Source organism: Barbus barbus, assembly GCF_936440315.1.
Source record: "Barbus barbus genome assembly, chromosome: 26".
NCBI lineage: Eukaryota > Metazoa > Chordata > Actinopteri > Cypriniformes > Cyprinidae > Barbus > Barbus barbus.
Genome location: NC_136754.1, coordinates 23,703,070 through 23,720,965, shown reverse-complemented (window position 1 = coordinate 23,720,965; position 17,896 = coordinate 23,703,070). Strand labels below are relative to the sequence as shown.

Here is a 17,896-nt window from a genome sequence, read left to right as displayed (position 1 = left end):
GACGTAGCTGATGTGCAATGGCTTTGGTTGCCAGTAGGAGGCAGAAGAGGACGCGGATTTGAACGAGACGAGCGGTGGACGATTTATTTGTATAGGATGCGCTTCACTTGGTCATATGTACCGAGAGCTCCTGCGCACCGCCCAGATATACATGATAATGAGGATATAGACAAGTTATTATTTTACAAAAACTTCAGTATGACACGGGCCGTGTTTTACCTGTGATTTGTCCATTTTAATTATCCGTAAAGCGTTTTAGTTTTTAATTTGGCTGTCATAAAGTAAAAAACAAACAAAAAAAAGATCGTGGAGAATTTTTTTAACTGGATATTCATCAATTCGAGGCGTTTTTGTTACATCTCTGCACATTTGGTAAGATTGTTTAATAAGTCTTAAAAAATAATAAAGTGTTAACTTATTTGAACGTCTGTAGTTGGCCTATCTGAAGCAGATCTTTTTAACTTTTTAATTTGTTAACCACCTTTTGCTACTGTGTTTCAGTTAGTGCATGTTTTTAAATGCTCACTTCCTCATTTCCAATTCATAGCCAACTTGAGTACATACTACCTTAGATGCCACTTTACTTAGTATGCCTGAGAAATGTAGTCAGACTATATGCTAGTTCACTGAATCTCAGTTGCCAACTGCTTTCAATTGAAAGCAGCTAAAACTGGTAGCTAAATGTCACTAGATGACATCATAATGCCAAATTCACTGATCTATATAAAGATGAATAGAGATCAGTGGGCAAGATAAAAACTTAGATAAGGTTTGTCCAAGAAGTTGCTATATCTGTCCCTAAACTTTTGAAAAAAGTCTCACAAGGAGCGGGGAAGTAGCTAAATCTAGCTACAAAATCCCTAAATTGGCAACACTGGTTGCCAACATCTTGACGTGCATTAACACGTTGTTTTTTATAGATTGGCTGTTGTCACATACCAGCAGTGGTGCTGCTGGAGCCTCAAACGCTCAAGCTGCTGACTGCATATTGAGATGCACTTCAGCGAAGGCTGGTGGACAGATGCCATCTGGTCTAGGCTAAGCAGCTCTTCTCTTATCAAGATCAAAGCACACGTTTGCTCTGAAAACTGGGAAATGTGTGAGAGATATGCTAGGCATGAATTGGGAAGACAAAATGTGAGGTAAAATATAAAATCCAGATACCATGTGTAATATTTAGTATTTTCAAGTACGTTGCTGTTATCTGAGCTGAATGGTGTATTTAATGGAATCGTAGAAGGTTGAGGATTTCAATCTAAAAAAAAAAATGGCATAATATGGCTGAATTGGTTTCAAACACATCCACACTCCTTCACTTGCTCTACAGTCTAGACCACAAGTATTCATTCTCCTCAAACCTGACCCTGACATACAAGCCTGAAATAGACGCCTGCTTAGACATGACATCAGCCAGTGTTTTAGCCAAGCACACACACACTGTACATGTCTGCAGAGCCAAATGACCTGCGCTTATAAGTCTAGTGGGGAAATCTCAGGCAGCTGTGTGGAGGCAGTGAGGACACAGATGTAAAAGCGTAATGAGTGTCAAAAGCCTGCTTCCGGCAGTATCATACTACCATTCCCTTTCTAAACAAATGTGTGTAAAATCTGACTTTAGAATAGAACACCTAACAGAAAACCTGCTTTTTGAAAGAAAGATCTGCTGAAGGATATGATCGGATGCTTTTACAAAAATTGTGAAATTCATTTACTTTTAGCTTTTCCAGAATGCTGCAAATGAATCGCATAGTTTGTGGAATCATGCCATTTTGCATATCTAATGTTACGGAGTGTAACAAATTCTGTAGTTTGGGAGGTCTGTTATTACTGAACAACATAAAATCTGTTTATTTTAATTATACATAGGGGTCTCATTTCTCATGAATTGAAGTGGATCATCAGATGTTCTTTGAGTCAACACATAATATTGAAGGATAGGCATCACCAATACATCTTTACAGCTACACCTATTTTAGTCGCACACAAATGAACAGCAAATTTATGCGATTTTGAAAAAACAAACACAGTGTAACTCACAAAATAAAAGTTTATTGTTGAACAACAAACTCCACACATACAACAAACAGGCCAAGGGAAAACAAATAATGTAGACAAAATGAAGTCAAAAGAAACCAAAACTCCTTTTCTTTGGCCTAGCCCTCCCATACAAAAACTAGTTTATGGTACAACTAAAGTTCATACATAAAATGTACTGGAATGCTCTGAGTTCAATAGCTGTTGATTTTATACATGTTGTCTTTGTTGAAATATCGAAACATGGTCAAACAAGTAAAATTTCCATAAAGAAGCACCGTTTTGGTCACAGGAGATCATGATAAAGTGGCTGATCTCTTCACAATATGTACAAAAATATAAAATGTAAATAAAAATACAAACAAATCCTTGTCTTGCGTATTTCGTTGTGAACGCTGGAAATCTGAGTTGTGGTCTGTCCTCTAGAAAATTTTGAATTGGGGGTCAAGTTGGTTGACATGGGTGACAAACTTGAAAATGACCATGTTTTATGTATTTGAGTCCTTTATGCCACTGGCTCCAACAGTTTGGGTTAAAGCAGAGACGTCTACACCTGCTCAGCAGTATGAAACAATCCTTTAATCATCGGTCTTCTGCTTCTTGGGGTCAACATCATCCTGAAGAAAAAAGAAAAAAAAGGTTTTATTTAAAATTATTTACTTGTACTATGATGACACAATACAGTATTCTTTAGGTAGCGATTCATGATTGTACCTCATCATCATCTTCATCGTCGTCGTCATCAGCAGTCCGTTTTGTTCCTCCACCTAGATCATCATCATCATCATCTTCATCCTCATCTTCATCACCTACAGTAGTTGACCAGTAGCCACATGATTAAAACAAATTAATTTGTCACGTCAGAAAAATGTGAACATCAGTGTTGTACCTACCCTCTCCTTCCTCTTCATCTTCCTCATCCACCTCATCATCAATTTCAGGCTCTCCATTTTCTTCATTCTCCTGTTCACACAATTTCGAGAAGGTCATTGTAAAGGTGCATGATCTCTATGAAACACTCAAGTAGTTCAATAGTAGAGAGGTCAAGAACATTAGCCAGGCATTTATTTAGGCTACCTTTCCATTAGTGGCATCTTTTCCATTTTCCTTCTCCTCGAGGAGCTTCTTCTCCTTCAGGTCCTACATAAAAAAAAATGATATTTTGAAACATTTAACTTCGTCAGGTTGGAGCCGTCTGTCTCCAATAGGCAGAGTCTATGCAGATAACGACAGACGTGAGCAAAACGCCCCCTATGCGCACAAATTTTAAATTGCATCTCTAATGACGCCCCTCTGACATTGACGCCTCATTGGCTGCAGCAGCGAATTTAGCTGTCCATCATCGACTCCTGCTCCCGCCTCTTACCGAGTGATGAGCTCGTTTGTAATCTGACACTTAAATGGGATTTGGCGGCTGTGGGTATTGTAAAAGGTAAATCCAATAAACAACCATATTTTGGCGAGAAAGCAAACGCTCATATCGCGGCCTCGAAAAAAACAAAAACCTAAAACACCAATCAAAAAGGATAATTAAGAACCAGTTCAGTCAGTCGATGCGAACTCTAATGAAGGACAAAGAAAGCACACGCATGGCTTTCGCGATCGGTTCATAACTAACACTACCGTCACGTTAACCTGGATTTATTTCGCGCAGTCGCAGAATTGACAAGAAATCGTAGGCAAAAAACAACAAAAAAAAAACAACCTGTCATAAATGGCATGATTATCATTGGCTCTTTTAATTTGCGTTGACGGCTTTCGTTTCAGCTAAAGCTTTACCAAAAGCAGTTAAACGAGCCTTATCCATGCAAACATTTCCATCAATTCGTTTATATAATCTTTAGCCCTTAAGCCGTTTATCAACCAAATCAACTAGGACCGCCCCTTAAATTCACCGATGTCTCTGGCTTCAAACTAGTAAACCACGCTGCCGTCACACATGGAAAAATATCAACTCGTAGGAAATATACAACGACAGCATTAGACAGATTATTCAATGTTTGAGCTATCAGATCAACTGGAAGTATCTGAGATTAAAGGGTTTCGAGAGACGTGCGGCACCGCGTCAAACGGTTCGAGTAAATCATTTCTGCGCTCGTTTTGTTCTCCAGAAAACTTCAAAACTGTGCTTTTTAACCCCGATGCACTGCAGCGTCTCTCGGCTGCCTGCATCAGATTCAGTCGTTATCGGACAGAGTTAAACCCGAACAAAGTATGCTTCTTTAATCCCATCAAAAGTGCGACCAATTAGTCTTATCATATTTGAGATTTCCTATCGATTGATGCTTCAAGCCGCCTAGGCGAACCGGCAAACTTTCAGCCCCGAAGCATCGACTGATCAAACGCGTCCTCAAACCTGCAGCAATGTCTGTTAGCCACAAACTAACCGGTAATGAATGAGAGGATTTACAAGTAAACGACTGCTCAAAACATTGTTCAACGGAAGTGTACAGAAGCCATACCTACAAACAAATGTGCAAACTGTGGAACATATTATATAGATTCAAGATCTGAAAAACGAAATGCAAAGAATTAGAGGTTTAGTATTTATCATGGTAAAGCAGATGCACATCGCCCCGCTGTTCAAAGAGGAACTGACACGCTTCTATAAACAAAGAACCCGCGCGCAGACTGTTACATTCCGGACAATGAGAAACTGCGTTTGAATGCGCTCTCATTCCGCACGCGCTAACGAGCTCGATACAAATGTATCCATTTGAAATTCTCATTACAATGTGTACATTTAAACCACTTAGAGAGCAGTTATCGCGTACTTTTTCCTTGTTTACTTGTAATAATTCATCAACGATTCTTTCCGGTTACAGCCAAAAATAGGCTACACGTTAAATCTGAACTAGAAAGAGAGAACATGCTTTTGAGAATTTCGTGCATCCAGAGGCATCTTTTCTTACCTTTGCGGAGATTTCTGTCGCGGAGTCAACCTTTGTGTCTGCCATAATTAATATTTTGTATCAAAATTCAGAACGCAGGAAAAAGCAAGAATAATCCGCCCGTATCCTCCAACAATCAAGTAATGAAGCTTTCTTATGCCGACGGCATGTGATGAAGGAGGCTTTATTATAGATTTGTGGGCGGAGCATGAGAGGCGGTCGCTTACGTTTGATTGGGCAGCGGACTCCGAGGGGCGTATTTTTAAGGCAATAGAGTGGAACAATGGAAAGTATTTCTAAACGTAAAAGGACACACCCCCAGCCGGTATTTCACCAGAGAAGACACACCTCCTACCTCCGCTTTTCTCGCTACAGACAGCTTATCTGTGCTACGCAATTCCACATTTCCTCAACAAATACATTGATACAACATGTTAAAATATGAAGTCGTGCCTCTCATCATTAAAATCAATAAGTTAGCAAATGTCGTATGTCCACGAACTGCTTAGACATATTGACCCCTAAATCACCTCCAACCACAGCACCTACATCACAGGCAGTTACCATGCCGAAGTATGAAAGGCACATTAAGGAAATGTTGTTTTTAAAGCATGGGGTGGCATGTGGGAAACGTTTTCATGCCAGATGCAGCCCCTCCCCTTTCTGTGAATTTCGAACTAAACTTAGCACTGCGAGTAAATACAACAGCTAATTTCACACACACAAAAAAATAAAGACGAGAAAATACACACAAAACTTTATCAGACATGCCGTTGTAGTTTCATAACCTCTTACAGAACAGGAAAGCCATATTTAGTAGATCAGATTTTTATAACCGAGAGAGAAAAAAAACTAACTAACCACGATGTAAAACCACTAGCGTTTTATATCATATTTTAGTGGAAATGCGTCCTCCTCAAATTGGGGTCTGTAAATAATATTGTTTAAAAATGTATTTTAAAATCACTAAAACACGTCTTGTGCTTTCTTATTCGGGATGAGTAGCATTTAAACAAAGCAGAAGCCATAACCTCGCCGGCGAACATAGAGGGGAGGGGAATTTCGGATACTTCATCATAACCTACATTCAAATACTACTTTGACGACGACACTTCTTGCAGTCGGGCGCATCTCATTGGATACCCAGGCGACCAGAGCCCACAGATTCTGAGATTATTGGATGTCAGAGATGTCAATCAAAGAAATGACCCACAGCGCGCGAGAAAGCCTGGAAAATGGATTCCAAAAGATTTCTGGCCTGGATGCTGATTTATGAGATCAAATCGTGTGGCGACGGTGTGTACATTAGTGGAGTTTAAGAAAAATGTTTAAAGGATGAAAGGAAAAAAAAAATGCTCACGTTCGACCTGGCAAATAAGAGGGATTGTAAATGTATGAACATGAATAATATGGAAGAACACTGGCTAAAATGAAATCAATTTGGCACATCTCTTGCAAAAACCTGTTCCCACCAATAGGTCATCTTGCCAATCTAAACATTTAGTTAACAAAAATAGGCAAATTAAGTTCGTCTGTTTGTACAATCAAGTGAATTCTCATCACTTACTAAAATAATTATCTAGCCATTCTTGTCTTACATTTATAGATTTATTACGCCGAGTTTTATATATATGTGACCCTGGACCACAAAACCAGTCTTAAGTGTCAATTTTTTTCGAAATTGAGATTTATACATAATCTGAAAGATGAATAAATAAGCTTTCCATTGATGTATGGTTTGTTAGGATAGGACAATATTTGGCCGAGATTGAGAAAATCACCTTTAAAGTTGTCCAAATGAAGTTCTTAGCAATGCATATTACTAATGAAAAATTAAGTTTTTATATATTTACGGTAAGAAATGTACAAAATATCTTCATGGAACATGATATTTACTTAAAACCCTAATGATTTTTGACATAAAAGAAAAATTTATCATTTTTACCCATAGAATATATTTTTGGCTATTGCTACAAATATACCCCAGTGACTTAAGACCCAGTGACTTATATGTGTGGTCCAGGGTCTCACACAGACACAGACACACACACACACTTAATGTGTTATAAACAGTATATCTAATGTAATAATATAGTCAGTGAAAACATTATAACCTGCTTTTACCTTAAAGAGATGCCTTAAAATAAAATCTGAACACTTATCATCCTTCACACCTAATGCTCCACTTTAATTCTAGCATCAGGCCAAATTTCCTGCTTTTCAAGCTAATCTTCCCAGGGGCAGGGTATATATTGCTGTACAAGATTTGAGACACAGAGAAACACTTCCTCATGAGTAGGCAGTGAAGACTGTGCATGCGTGGACCTGCAGGGAGATGTGGAGGAGGAAAGCACTGCTGTGAAAGTAGTAACTCAGATGATCGTGTCTGACTCTGAGGTTTCGGACTTCTAGCAAGGGCAGATAATTGGCTGTACGAGACATCCAGGTAGACATCAGTCATGAGCAGTGTCCAGGGTTATCTGGCTTTAGAAAACACAATCCAGCTATCAATGTGCATTCCTTCACCATGAGGTTCTTCTCTTAAAAAAAAAAACAAAAAAAACAAGACATGGTCCTCATCAAATAAGGCTGTTTATTTGCATCCATCCATTTTTTTCTTCTCATAAAAAGTGTACTGGAGACAGGAATGTGTTCCCTCTAGTGGAAAAAACATATCATAGCAGCTACTGGCATTTTCTCTGCCTCACAGTGATAATATTAATACTGTCTAGTTTATTCTCCTGTAAGTCTCGGTTTCATCTTTGCCCTCTTTGCTTTAATCTTTGCTTTCCTAGAAGAATATGAGTGGCATTGAACTTCCCCTTTAGAAATGTTTTGGAACAGAGATGCCATTTCCGCAAGGAGAAAGTGCTCATTTGAAAGTAACAACACTGGCCTGGTGTATTTTAAGCATAATGAGAGCAAGCAGACTCTGCTGATCCCTAGCAGACAATTACTGTACAGCAACGATTCTGTTAGAGGCTCAAAATACTTCCAAAGAGAGGACAATTTTACTTGTTTACAGTGATATTAATATTACACTAGCAATATTATTACTCTTTTGGGCATAGTAATGCATTGTAACCTAAATGCTCTCAAATAATTATACAGTGTATATACAGTGATATTTGTATTAGAATAGTATTATTGTTCCCATTTTGGGCATAATCATATATTGTAAGTTGCATGCTCTCAGATATTCATAGTGTGCTGCACAGGAAATATTGGAAGATATTTTCAAGAATGTCTCAGTGTATTCTCTACATTCATTCAAAGTTTAATGTGGTCTAATTAAAATCAGATGCATACAAATAAACATGGCACCGTACAACAAACAGAAAGAGAAATTCTGGACTGGTTCAGACCGGGTGAGGTGAAACCCAATTCTTCCCGTCCTTCCCACAAGAGTGTGAAGTCATAAATTAGGCATGGTGCCCTTGGTGAAATGATCGATAACAGGGGGGGGGGGGGGGGGGGGGGGGGGGGGTATGATGTGAGATAGACCTTTACAGAAAGCATGCCAGTTTCTTCTTTTAAAATAATAAAATATATAGAAGGTTAACAGGTGAACTAAACTATCAACAAAGAAATGATTTTATAACCCATCACACATTGTTAATAATCATTTATTTGCCTTATGAAAACAGTGGCCTCACATCACCCCATCTCAAAGACTGGAGTGTCACACACTGGATCTACCCGATGCAAACAAAGTATGACTGAACTGTTCTGATTGCCATGCTTTACAAACTACTACTGCATTCAGATGGAAGTGAAATAATCTCTACACCATTTTTGCTCTATACTTCTGGAATAATACAAGCAAATACGTAGGTATGTATAAAATGTACGGCTAAACAGGTCTTGGAGGAGCAGCACCCTCACGTATGATTCTCTTTGATCCTCTACACATAATTTGTTAGTAGCTGCAATATGTCATGGTCAATGCCAAGGCAAAATATCAGGCTTGAATCCATGCTATCACCAGAGCCTGCTTTTCTGTTTTCAATATGTAGAAAATACCCATAGACCTCAAGGTACTAAAATATGCCAAAAAATTTATTTATTACAGTGGAGAAAAAAATATTTGATCCCCTGCTGATTTTGTACGTTTGCCAACTGACAAAGAAATGACCAGTCTATAATTTTAATGGTAGGTTTTAGTGCTGTCAAACGATTAATAGCATCCAAAATAAAAGTTTTTGTTTACATAATATGTGTGTGTACAGTGTATATTCTATATGTGTATATTGTATACACTCACATACAGCATATATTTGGGAAATATTTACATGCATATACATTTATATACTTATATTTTGTATTATATATAAATATTTTTCTTAAATATATACATGTATGTGTTTGTATTTATATATACATACTAAATATACACAGCACACACACATATAGTATGTAAACAAAAACCTTTATTTTAGATGCGATTAATCGTTTGACAGCAATAGTAGGTATATTTGAACAGCGAAAGACAGAATAACAACAACAACAAAAAAATCCAGAAAAGCGCATTTCAGAAAAGTTATAAAATGATTTGCATTTTAATGAGTGAAATAAGTATTTGACCCCTTTGCAAAACATCACTAAGGCTGGCCGCACACTAGAGGATTTTAAGCCCGATTTTAAGTGTGCGGTCTCGCGGTCTGCTCGAATCTAGTGTGTGCGTTCAGAGGATTATAAGGCTAAAAATCGCTTGAACTGTCTTCATGTCTGTGGTCTCCCATGGTTTTAAAATTGGTTAAGATTTGAAAATCGTCTAGTGTGCAGCCAGCTTTAGTAGGCCTACTTGGTGGCAAAACCCTTGTTGGCAATCACAGAGGTCAGACGTTTCTTGTAGTTGGCCACTAGGTTTGCACACATCTCAGGAGGGATTTTATCCCACTCCTCTTTGCAGATCCTCTCCAAGTCATTAAGGTTTTGAGGCTGACATTTGGCAACTCAAACCTTCAGCTCCCTCCACAGATGTTCTATGGGATTAAGGTCTGGAGACTGGCTAGGCCACTCCAGGACCTTAATGTGCTTCTTCTTGAGCCACTCCTTTGTTGCCTTGGCCGAGTGTTTTGGGTCATTGTTATGCTGAAATACCCATCCACGACCCATTTTCAATGCCCTGGCCCTGAGGGTACATAGCCCCGTCCATCGTCCCTTTGATGTGGTGCAGTTGTCCTGTCCCCTTAGCAGAAAAACACCCCCAAAGCATAATGTTTCCACCTCCATGTTTGATGGTGGGGATGGTGCTCTTGGGGTCATAGGCAGCATTCCTCCTCCTCCAAACACGACGAGTTGAGTTCATGCCAAAGAGCTAGATTTTGGTCTCATCTGACCACAACATTTTCATCCAGTTCTCCTCTGAATCATTGGCAAACTTCAGACGGGCCTGTACATGTGCTTTCTTGAGCAGGGGGACCTTGCGGTGTAGGATTTCAGTCCTTCACGGCATAGTGTGTTACCAATTGTTTTCTTGGTGACTATGGTCCCAGCTGCCTTGAGATCATTGACAAGATCCTCCCGTGTAGTTCTGGGCTGATTCCTCACCGTTCTCATGATCATTGAAACTCCACAAGGTGAGATCTTGCATGGAGCCCCAGACCGAGGGAGATTGACAGTTATTTTGTGTTTCTTCCATTTGTTATGATTAGATGTTCATATACAATTATTTACTCATATTTGATAATAATTATATATCATAATAATTAATAATTTAATAAAAAGGCCTACTGTATGCTTCTGAAATATCTTAGGGGTGGTGAACGTTTTATTAAGGGAACATAAAAGAAATCATACATAAAAGGTTCAGAAAGCTTTCCCATCCTTTCCAAAAAAAAAAAAAAAAACTGCTCTTGTGCATTTTGACAGTGAAATTAACTTGAAAAGTGAGTTGTGGGAATGATGTATTTGTAGCAATTGATATGTCTCAAGTTTAAGACTTCAGGCATATCTTTTTGTACAGTAAAGCCAACTCAGTGTATTTATCCTGGGCTGTTTTCATGTCTCCTCAGTACTCTATTAAAACACATCATCTAAATTTACACTGCTCTGTTTCCCCATTCTTTTATGTCTGAAGCAAAAGGGGCTGTTCACACGTAAAGCGTAGCACAGAGGAATTAAAAAGAATGCATGGTGTCTCAAGATGCATTTTTACAAGTTCTTTCAAGTTTATATGCTATTTTAAAAACGCAGTGGTCATGTGCATGATGCTGAAAGAACAGCAAAATGGGTACAACAGTCAAAGGAGGCTGTTGTCTAGAAAAACCAGTAGATCACAGGGACTAAAAACCGTGTTTTGTATGAACTCTTGAGGTCCATATCTAACTCAGATATTCCAATCACATTTGTGCTACTTGTTAACTTTTGGATTTTCCTAATCTCTTACATTTTGAATGAACATAGGCCTATTTTAATCCATTTTCATAAACCTTTGGTGAAAGTGAACGTAAAAAATATAGGCCTGAATATAGACCTCATGTCTACAATTTATGGGAAAATGCTTGTTCACACATTTCTGCTTATATGTACCTTTTTCATTTTTTGAAGTGGCTGAGCTCAAATGACTTTATAGTCTAACATAAATAAAGTGCAATAAAGGATTTGGAGTATGCAGCAGAAAGTGCCTGAAGCTAAGGAGGTTTTACATAGCTGATCAGTGAAGCGCACTCACCTACAGTACATATTTAAAGTGCTACAACTCATATAAATGTATCTGACAGGAGTGATGAACAAGCAAACAGTGAGCAACAGAAAAAACAGAGCTGTGACCTCATGATTCTTCATTAAAATTACTTTGTAGCCTGAAAAGTGGATCCAAAAGGATCAAATTTATTAATGTCCCGAAAAAAATGTATTGACATGGTCAAAGGTTGAATTTGGTTAAAATCATATGATCTTACTTTAAAATGAAACTAAACTCTACATGTTCAAGTATGACAATTTTTTACTTATAGTTTAAGAATGTAGCAGTATCTCTCTTTTAATAAACCGCTTGCAGAGAAATCCTGATTCTCCCCTAAATTTATTTGCCCTCTTCTCCCGATTTACCTAAACTGTTTGCAGATACCGCCCTCCTTTATTTATCTGTTGTAAATTGTCTGTTTTCTGGTAAAAATCAGATCATTGCAGTCAGGGATGTTATTCTAATGTTGAAAATAGTTCACAGAAGGGTTGCTGAAATAGGACGCAACAAATAGTATCAACATTTGAAACATTTCCCTCCACTGGACAGGGTTATTTTCATTCCCAGGACATTGAAGAAGTCCTCTCCTCAGCTGCAACACACATTGTGTAATGAAACTATAGGAATGTCACAGGCATAATGGCTGCATTGTGTATTTATTCATTAGTTTTAATAAGAAGCATTCACAGTCACATAGAAAACAAAAATAATAGAGAGAAACAGCGACTGGGCACCAGGGACAAGAACTGAGCTTAGAGCAGAGAGAACAATTGCGACACTATATTTTTCAGTTTGTCCACAAAACCACATTTCCCCACAGAACTGTCACTAAAACTGAGACTCGGAGACACGTTCTGGCCATCCAGCACATTAAGAGTCAATTGGTGGCTTATTGTAACAATTATGATGAGTATTGGGCAGAATATCAGAAAGGTTTGGGCCATTTCAGATATTGGAGCAAAGGATATAATGGAACGCATAAAGTATTGGAGCAAATGTATTCAAGGGTCTGCAACCTTCAACGTCAAAAGAGCCATTTTGTCCCCTTTCCCACCGAATAAAATTCACGTGGAGCCACAAAATATTCTGTGCCCAAATGAAGATGTTACAGGGCAATGGAGTAGCAATCATTTCAGAAGTGAGGGGGACAGAAATCTCAAATGTAGTAGTAGTAATAATAATAATAATAATAATAATAATAATAATAATATTTATGTATGTATAATTGACAAAAATATATATATATTACTTTTAATTGGCTAAGAAATAAAATACACTTCTGGACAATAACCAATAATTTGTCTTCTATAATATTTTTGATAAATATTTTACTAATGGCAATTTTATGGTTATGATTGTACAATCGGTATATATACTACAGACACTTTTTCCATTTTTATTACAGAATAAGGCAGAACATATATTGTATAGCTTCTGAACTGTAATTAATGCTGTCAATTACCACTGTATAATTCATATTTATTACCTGGAGAAGACTTGAAAAACACACATAAACCATATCGTCTTCACATTTCATCAGTTAAGTTTTATGCTTGTTATTCAGCTTAGCTACAGCAATAGCGGGATGCCTGGTCAGAAGTTACTATTACTTGTCATATGAGTGCGTTTTGGACTTTCTGCGCGAGAGCGGGTTGCCGACCCCTAATATCACTGCTACAAATGTATGCTCCCTCCCACCAGCTCAGGTCACTGACTGAGCTACAGTGCCGTGAAAAAGTTTTTGCACCCTTCCTGTTTTTTTTTATTTATTTTTTGCATATTTCTCACACTTAAAAGATTCAGATCATCAAACTAATTTTAATATTACACAAAGATAAACAGAGTAAATTAAAAAATGTTTTAAAATGATGATTTCATTTATTACGGGGAAAAAGCTGTCCAAACTTGCCTGGCACTACATGAAAAAATAATTGCCACCTAAATCTAAAAACTGGTTGTGCCACCCTTTGCAGCAACAACTGCAATCAAGCGTTTGCGATAACTGGCAATGAGTCTTTCACATCGCTGTGGATGAATTTTGGCCCACTCTTCTTTGCAGAATTATTTTAATTCAGCCAAACTGGAAGGTTTTCGAGCATGAATGGACTGTTTAAGGTCATGCCACAGCATCTCAATTGGATTTAAGTCCGGACTTTGACTTGGCCACTCCAAATTCTTAATTTTCACCCAGAAAGTGGACTTTTTGGTGAGTCTCGAATCATTGTCCTGCTGCATAACACACAAGTGCGCTTGAGCTTGAGGTCACAAACTGATGGCTGGACATTCTCCTTCAGGATTTTCTGATAGAGTGCAGAATTCATGGTTCCATCAATTATGGCAAATCATCCAGGTGTTGAAGCTGCAAAGCAGCCCCAGACCATTACACTACCACCACCATGTCTGACTGTTGGTATGATGTTCTTTTTATAAAATGCTGTGTTGGTTTTATGCCAGATGTAACAGGACACACATCTTCCAAAAAGTTCAACTTTTTTCTCATCAGTCACAGAATATTTGTCCAAAAGTCTTGGGGATAATCAAGATATTTATTGGCAAATGTGAGACCAGCATTTGTGTTCTTTTTGATCAGCAGTGACTTTTGCCTTGGAACTCTCCCATGGATGCTGTTTTTGGCCAGTCTCTTTCTTATTGTTGAATCATGAACACTGACCTTAATTGAGGCAAGTGAGGCCTGCAGTTCTTTATATGTTGTTCTGTGTTCTTTTATGACCTCCTAGATGAGTCGTTGTTGCGCTCTTGGAGTAATTTTGGTAGCCCGGCCACTACTGCGAAGGTTCACCACTGTTCTCCATTTGTGCATAATGGCTCTGACCGTGGTTCGCTGGAGTCCCAGAGCCTTAGAAATGCTTTATAACCCTTTCCGGAATGATACATGTCAACTATTTTTTTTTCTCATCTGTTCTTGAATTTCTTTAGATCGCCGCATGATGTGTTGCTCTTTAAGCATGCTTCACTTTGACAGATAGGTTCTATTTAAGGGATTTTTTGATTCAACAGGTCTGGCAGTAATCAGGCTGGGTTGGCTAGTGTAATTTAACACAGCTTTCTAAAATAATGTGGTTAATCACAGTTCTTTCATGATTTAACAGGAGGGGGTAATTAATTTTTCATGTAGGGCCAGGTGGGTTTGGACAGCTTTTTTCCCATAATAAATGAAATAAACATATCAAACTGCATTTTGTATTTACTTGCATTATCTTTGTGTAATATTAAAATCCGTTTGATTATCTGAAGCATAAAAAAAGCATGACAAATATGCAAAAAATATGCAAAAAACAGGAAGGGGGCAAAAACCTTTTCACAGCACTGTCCGCCTTGGTGTTTTCTTAACAACAAGGCAACCAAAAATAAAAAATAAAAAAGTCAATCTCAAACTTTAACCCTCTCTGTTGCTCTTTGGTAGAATAAGCTGCCAACCTCCACCCGAATTGTTGAGACCATCACAACTTTTAAAAAAGCAAAAACTATTCTCTGTACTATTCTCCTGTTCTCTAGCTTGCTTCCTATAGTTGTTTAATAAAGCTGGCATTGTATATTAGAAATATTGTTAGCACTTTGATGAATTGCTATATTTCTCTTTTGTATGTCACTTCAGATTAAAGTGTCCGCTAAACTCATAAGTGTAAATGCAACTGTAATATTTTTCTGTTGTGGACACTGACACCATTTTCTAAGGTTAGAGGACAAGGAAGAGGAGCAGAGGACTTTCCCATGGATCCTGTCACAACAGTCTTTCCTTTCAGATTAAAAATTAACATTGTCTCAGCTTGGCCCTCAATGCCATGTATAACTCTCCACGGCTCTCTCACATAGGGGAAATAAAAAAAATGTTCTCCTTTAATTGTCTTGTCAATTAAACAGCCAAAATATCAGAGAATATGATATTTAGTGATCATTTTAGCTCTTTAAAATAAATACACAGGTACTATTTACCAAAGGTTACTTGGTAGACACTGCTGTCTACCATGTATTTAACATGGAGTGAGAGATAAAGACTTAATTTTTTACTAGAGCAAAGCGACATAACTTGACCAAACTAGAGCAATCAGACCATGTTTGGAGCTCTTTCAAGTGGGCAGGAGTTGGACTTTGTTCTTAGTAGTTTATTTACTGTCATTATGCACATAGTCACCACTTTATGCTGAAATGTTGCCTTTTCGTGATCGATTCTGTAATTTAATTCCTTAAAAAAGTATGCAATATTTGACTAGATGCTTTGACTTTCACGCAATGATTAAACCCAAGAACAAATTAACAGTGACTGGCCAATTAACTGCTCTTCCCTCCCACTAACTCCCACACTAGAGTCTGTGCCCATAAAACAAGCTGCCACAGGAAGAGCTATAAAGACTTCAAAAGATTTCCTTTTTTGTTACTTTTAGTGCAATCTAAAAGGCCCCACATTCGTAAATCCACGTGTCTGTGATCTCAGTGCTCTAGTCTCCTCTTGTGGCCAGATAGAGCAACACATGAAGGAACAAACCAAACACTTGCACCATGAACCGAAACTGACCATGATAGCACCACACAAAACAAATAGTATTCATTTGTGAGCCAGGTGGAATCGTCTGTGCACTCAATTTGAACTTTGGCAATGAAGATATCAAGGGGGATATCAAAGAATCAAAAGACATCAGAAGACAGTAAAAAAAAGCATACTGCCAATGAGGCTGGAATATAGGCCTACTGTGATGTAAGCTATTTAATTATGGAAGCTACTGTTCATAAATGCATTACAGAGGTATATAAATTTTACAATCAAGTAGCCTATATTATGGATTATCCACTTTCATATATGCAGGCCTACTAATAATTGTACTTAGAATTCTACATTCATCAAAGCAACATATTCTCAGAATGTAGTAAGTCAGTACCCATTTTTATATTAATACTGTGAATTCCCAATTAAAGTTTCAATAAATTTTCATGAGGAAAAAAAATGCAATTTAGCCATGTTAAACTTGGTCACGAAGACCAAAACCGTCATTATTCACATCGTCAGTTAAATTAGATTTAATTTATAATAGTGATTGGAATGTTAGGCTACTATTATTAAAAATGAAAGCTGGCCGTACTGAATTGGCATTTGCTTATGAACTCATTTGTCTGTCCAGTCTTTTATTCAAAAGTCTATCCTCTATTGCATAAAAGTTTATCGAGAAAGACAATTTAGTACCATCTAGTGTTATCTTTGTGACACTGCATGAAATAGAAGGCCAACTTGGCAAGATAAATCCTAGTCTATTCATTTTGAAGACAGTTGTAAGGATAGCAGCTAACTTAGAATTAATAAATAAAATGGTGTGGGATTATCTATTTAAACCAGTTTCACATTGTGCATTGAAGGCAGCAGAGAATGAACTGAAGAAGCCTACAGGGCTGTTTTCCTAAACCTACCCATTTCAGAGCACAGACAAAAATATTATAAAGAAAGTGGAAGATTAAGGAGCCTATAGAGAACTGATATAGCCTACTGTATGCCATTTGGGGGGGGGGGGGGGGGGGGGGGGGGGGGTCTTTTGTGAAAAAAGTTAAGCTTTCTTATGAATATTCATTCAATTCTATGAGCTTTGTTCAAAAGACCAAGACCTACAGCAATTACATTAGAATGCAGTCTGGCTGTCTTTCCATTTAAATACACCCATGTGAAATGCAAAGTACAAGTAGAAAGACGCCCTTTCCTTGCTTTTGTAATGTATTAGGGTTAGAAGACACAATAAAGGTTATAACACCTTGACTAAATGACTTTCGCCCCACCCAAATGTCAAGTGTTTAATAAAATACTCCAGATAAGAACAAACTACAGGGGAAAAAGTAGCCTATTTATTTAGGGACATGATTTAGGGTCCAGTTTATACCCGTGGACGATTATAAGAAATTCTGTTATAATATAATAATTTCCTTACGAACTGGAATGATATGTGGTTTCACAGGACGACGATTCTGCTTATAAGCTCAACACATTCAGCAACCATAAAACGTTTACCAGGGCTCATAAGCTAATATGGCCCTGGTATTTATGTATTTACTTATGCATCATTCCCAAAATTTACCACCTAAAAGAATAAAAAAAATGTAAATAAAAAACGATTTTCGAAATGGGGGTGCAGAATCAAATGAACCAGAACAAAGTCAGAACCCGCTGTTTTCATTAGTATTTTATCGACATGCAGGGTGTATCGTGTATTTCGATGTGCTGCAGTGAAACAAAGACGCGTTATTGTTCTTCCATGACGCGACTTGCGATGAGCCCCGAGGAACA

At 37.8% G+C, this 17,896-nt stretch overlaps 1 protein-coding gene across 1 annotated transcript; it reads right to left on the bottom strand.

The window, feature by feature from the left end:
* Window positions 1-2,029: 2,029 nt before the first annotated feature.
* ptmab (prothymosin alpha b) lies at window positions 2,030-5,500 on the bottom strand. Its single transcript, XM_079379511.1, has 5 exons — window positions 4,947-5,500; window positions 3,112-3,174; window positions 2,928-2,997; window positions 2,749-2,843; window positions 2,030-2,651 (listed from the first exon to the last, which is right to left on the bottom strand). Exons 1-5 carry the CDS (start codon window positions 4,989-4,991, stop codon window positions 2,613-2,615), a joined length of 312 nt encoding a protein of 103 aa, XP_079235637.1. The 5' UTR covers window positions 4,992-5,500; the 3' UTR covers window positions 2,030-2,612.
* Window positions 5,501-17,896: the final 12,396 nt, after the last annotated feature.

Excerpts from the sequence above, each read along its gene's own strand:
- ptmab (XM_079379511.1), bottom strand. The coding sequence starts at position 4,991 with ATGGCAGACACAAAGGTTGACTCCGCGACAGAAATCTCCGCAAAG. Across the intron at positions 3,175-4,946 it reads CGACAGAAATCTCCGCAAAG|GACCTGAAGGAGAAGAAGCT; the intron begins GTAAGAAAAGAT and ends TTTTTTATGTAG. Across the intron at positions 2,652-2,748 it reads ACGATGAAGATGATGATGAG|GATGATGTTGACCCCAAGAA; the intron begins GTACAATCATGA and ends TTTTTTCTTCAG.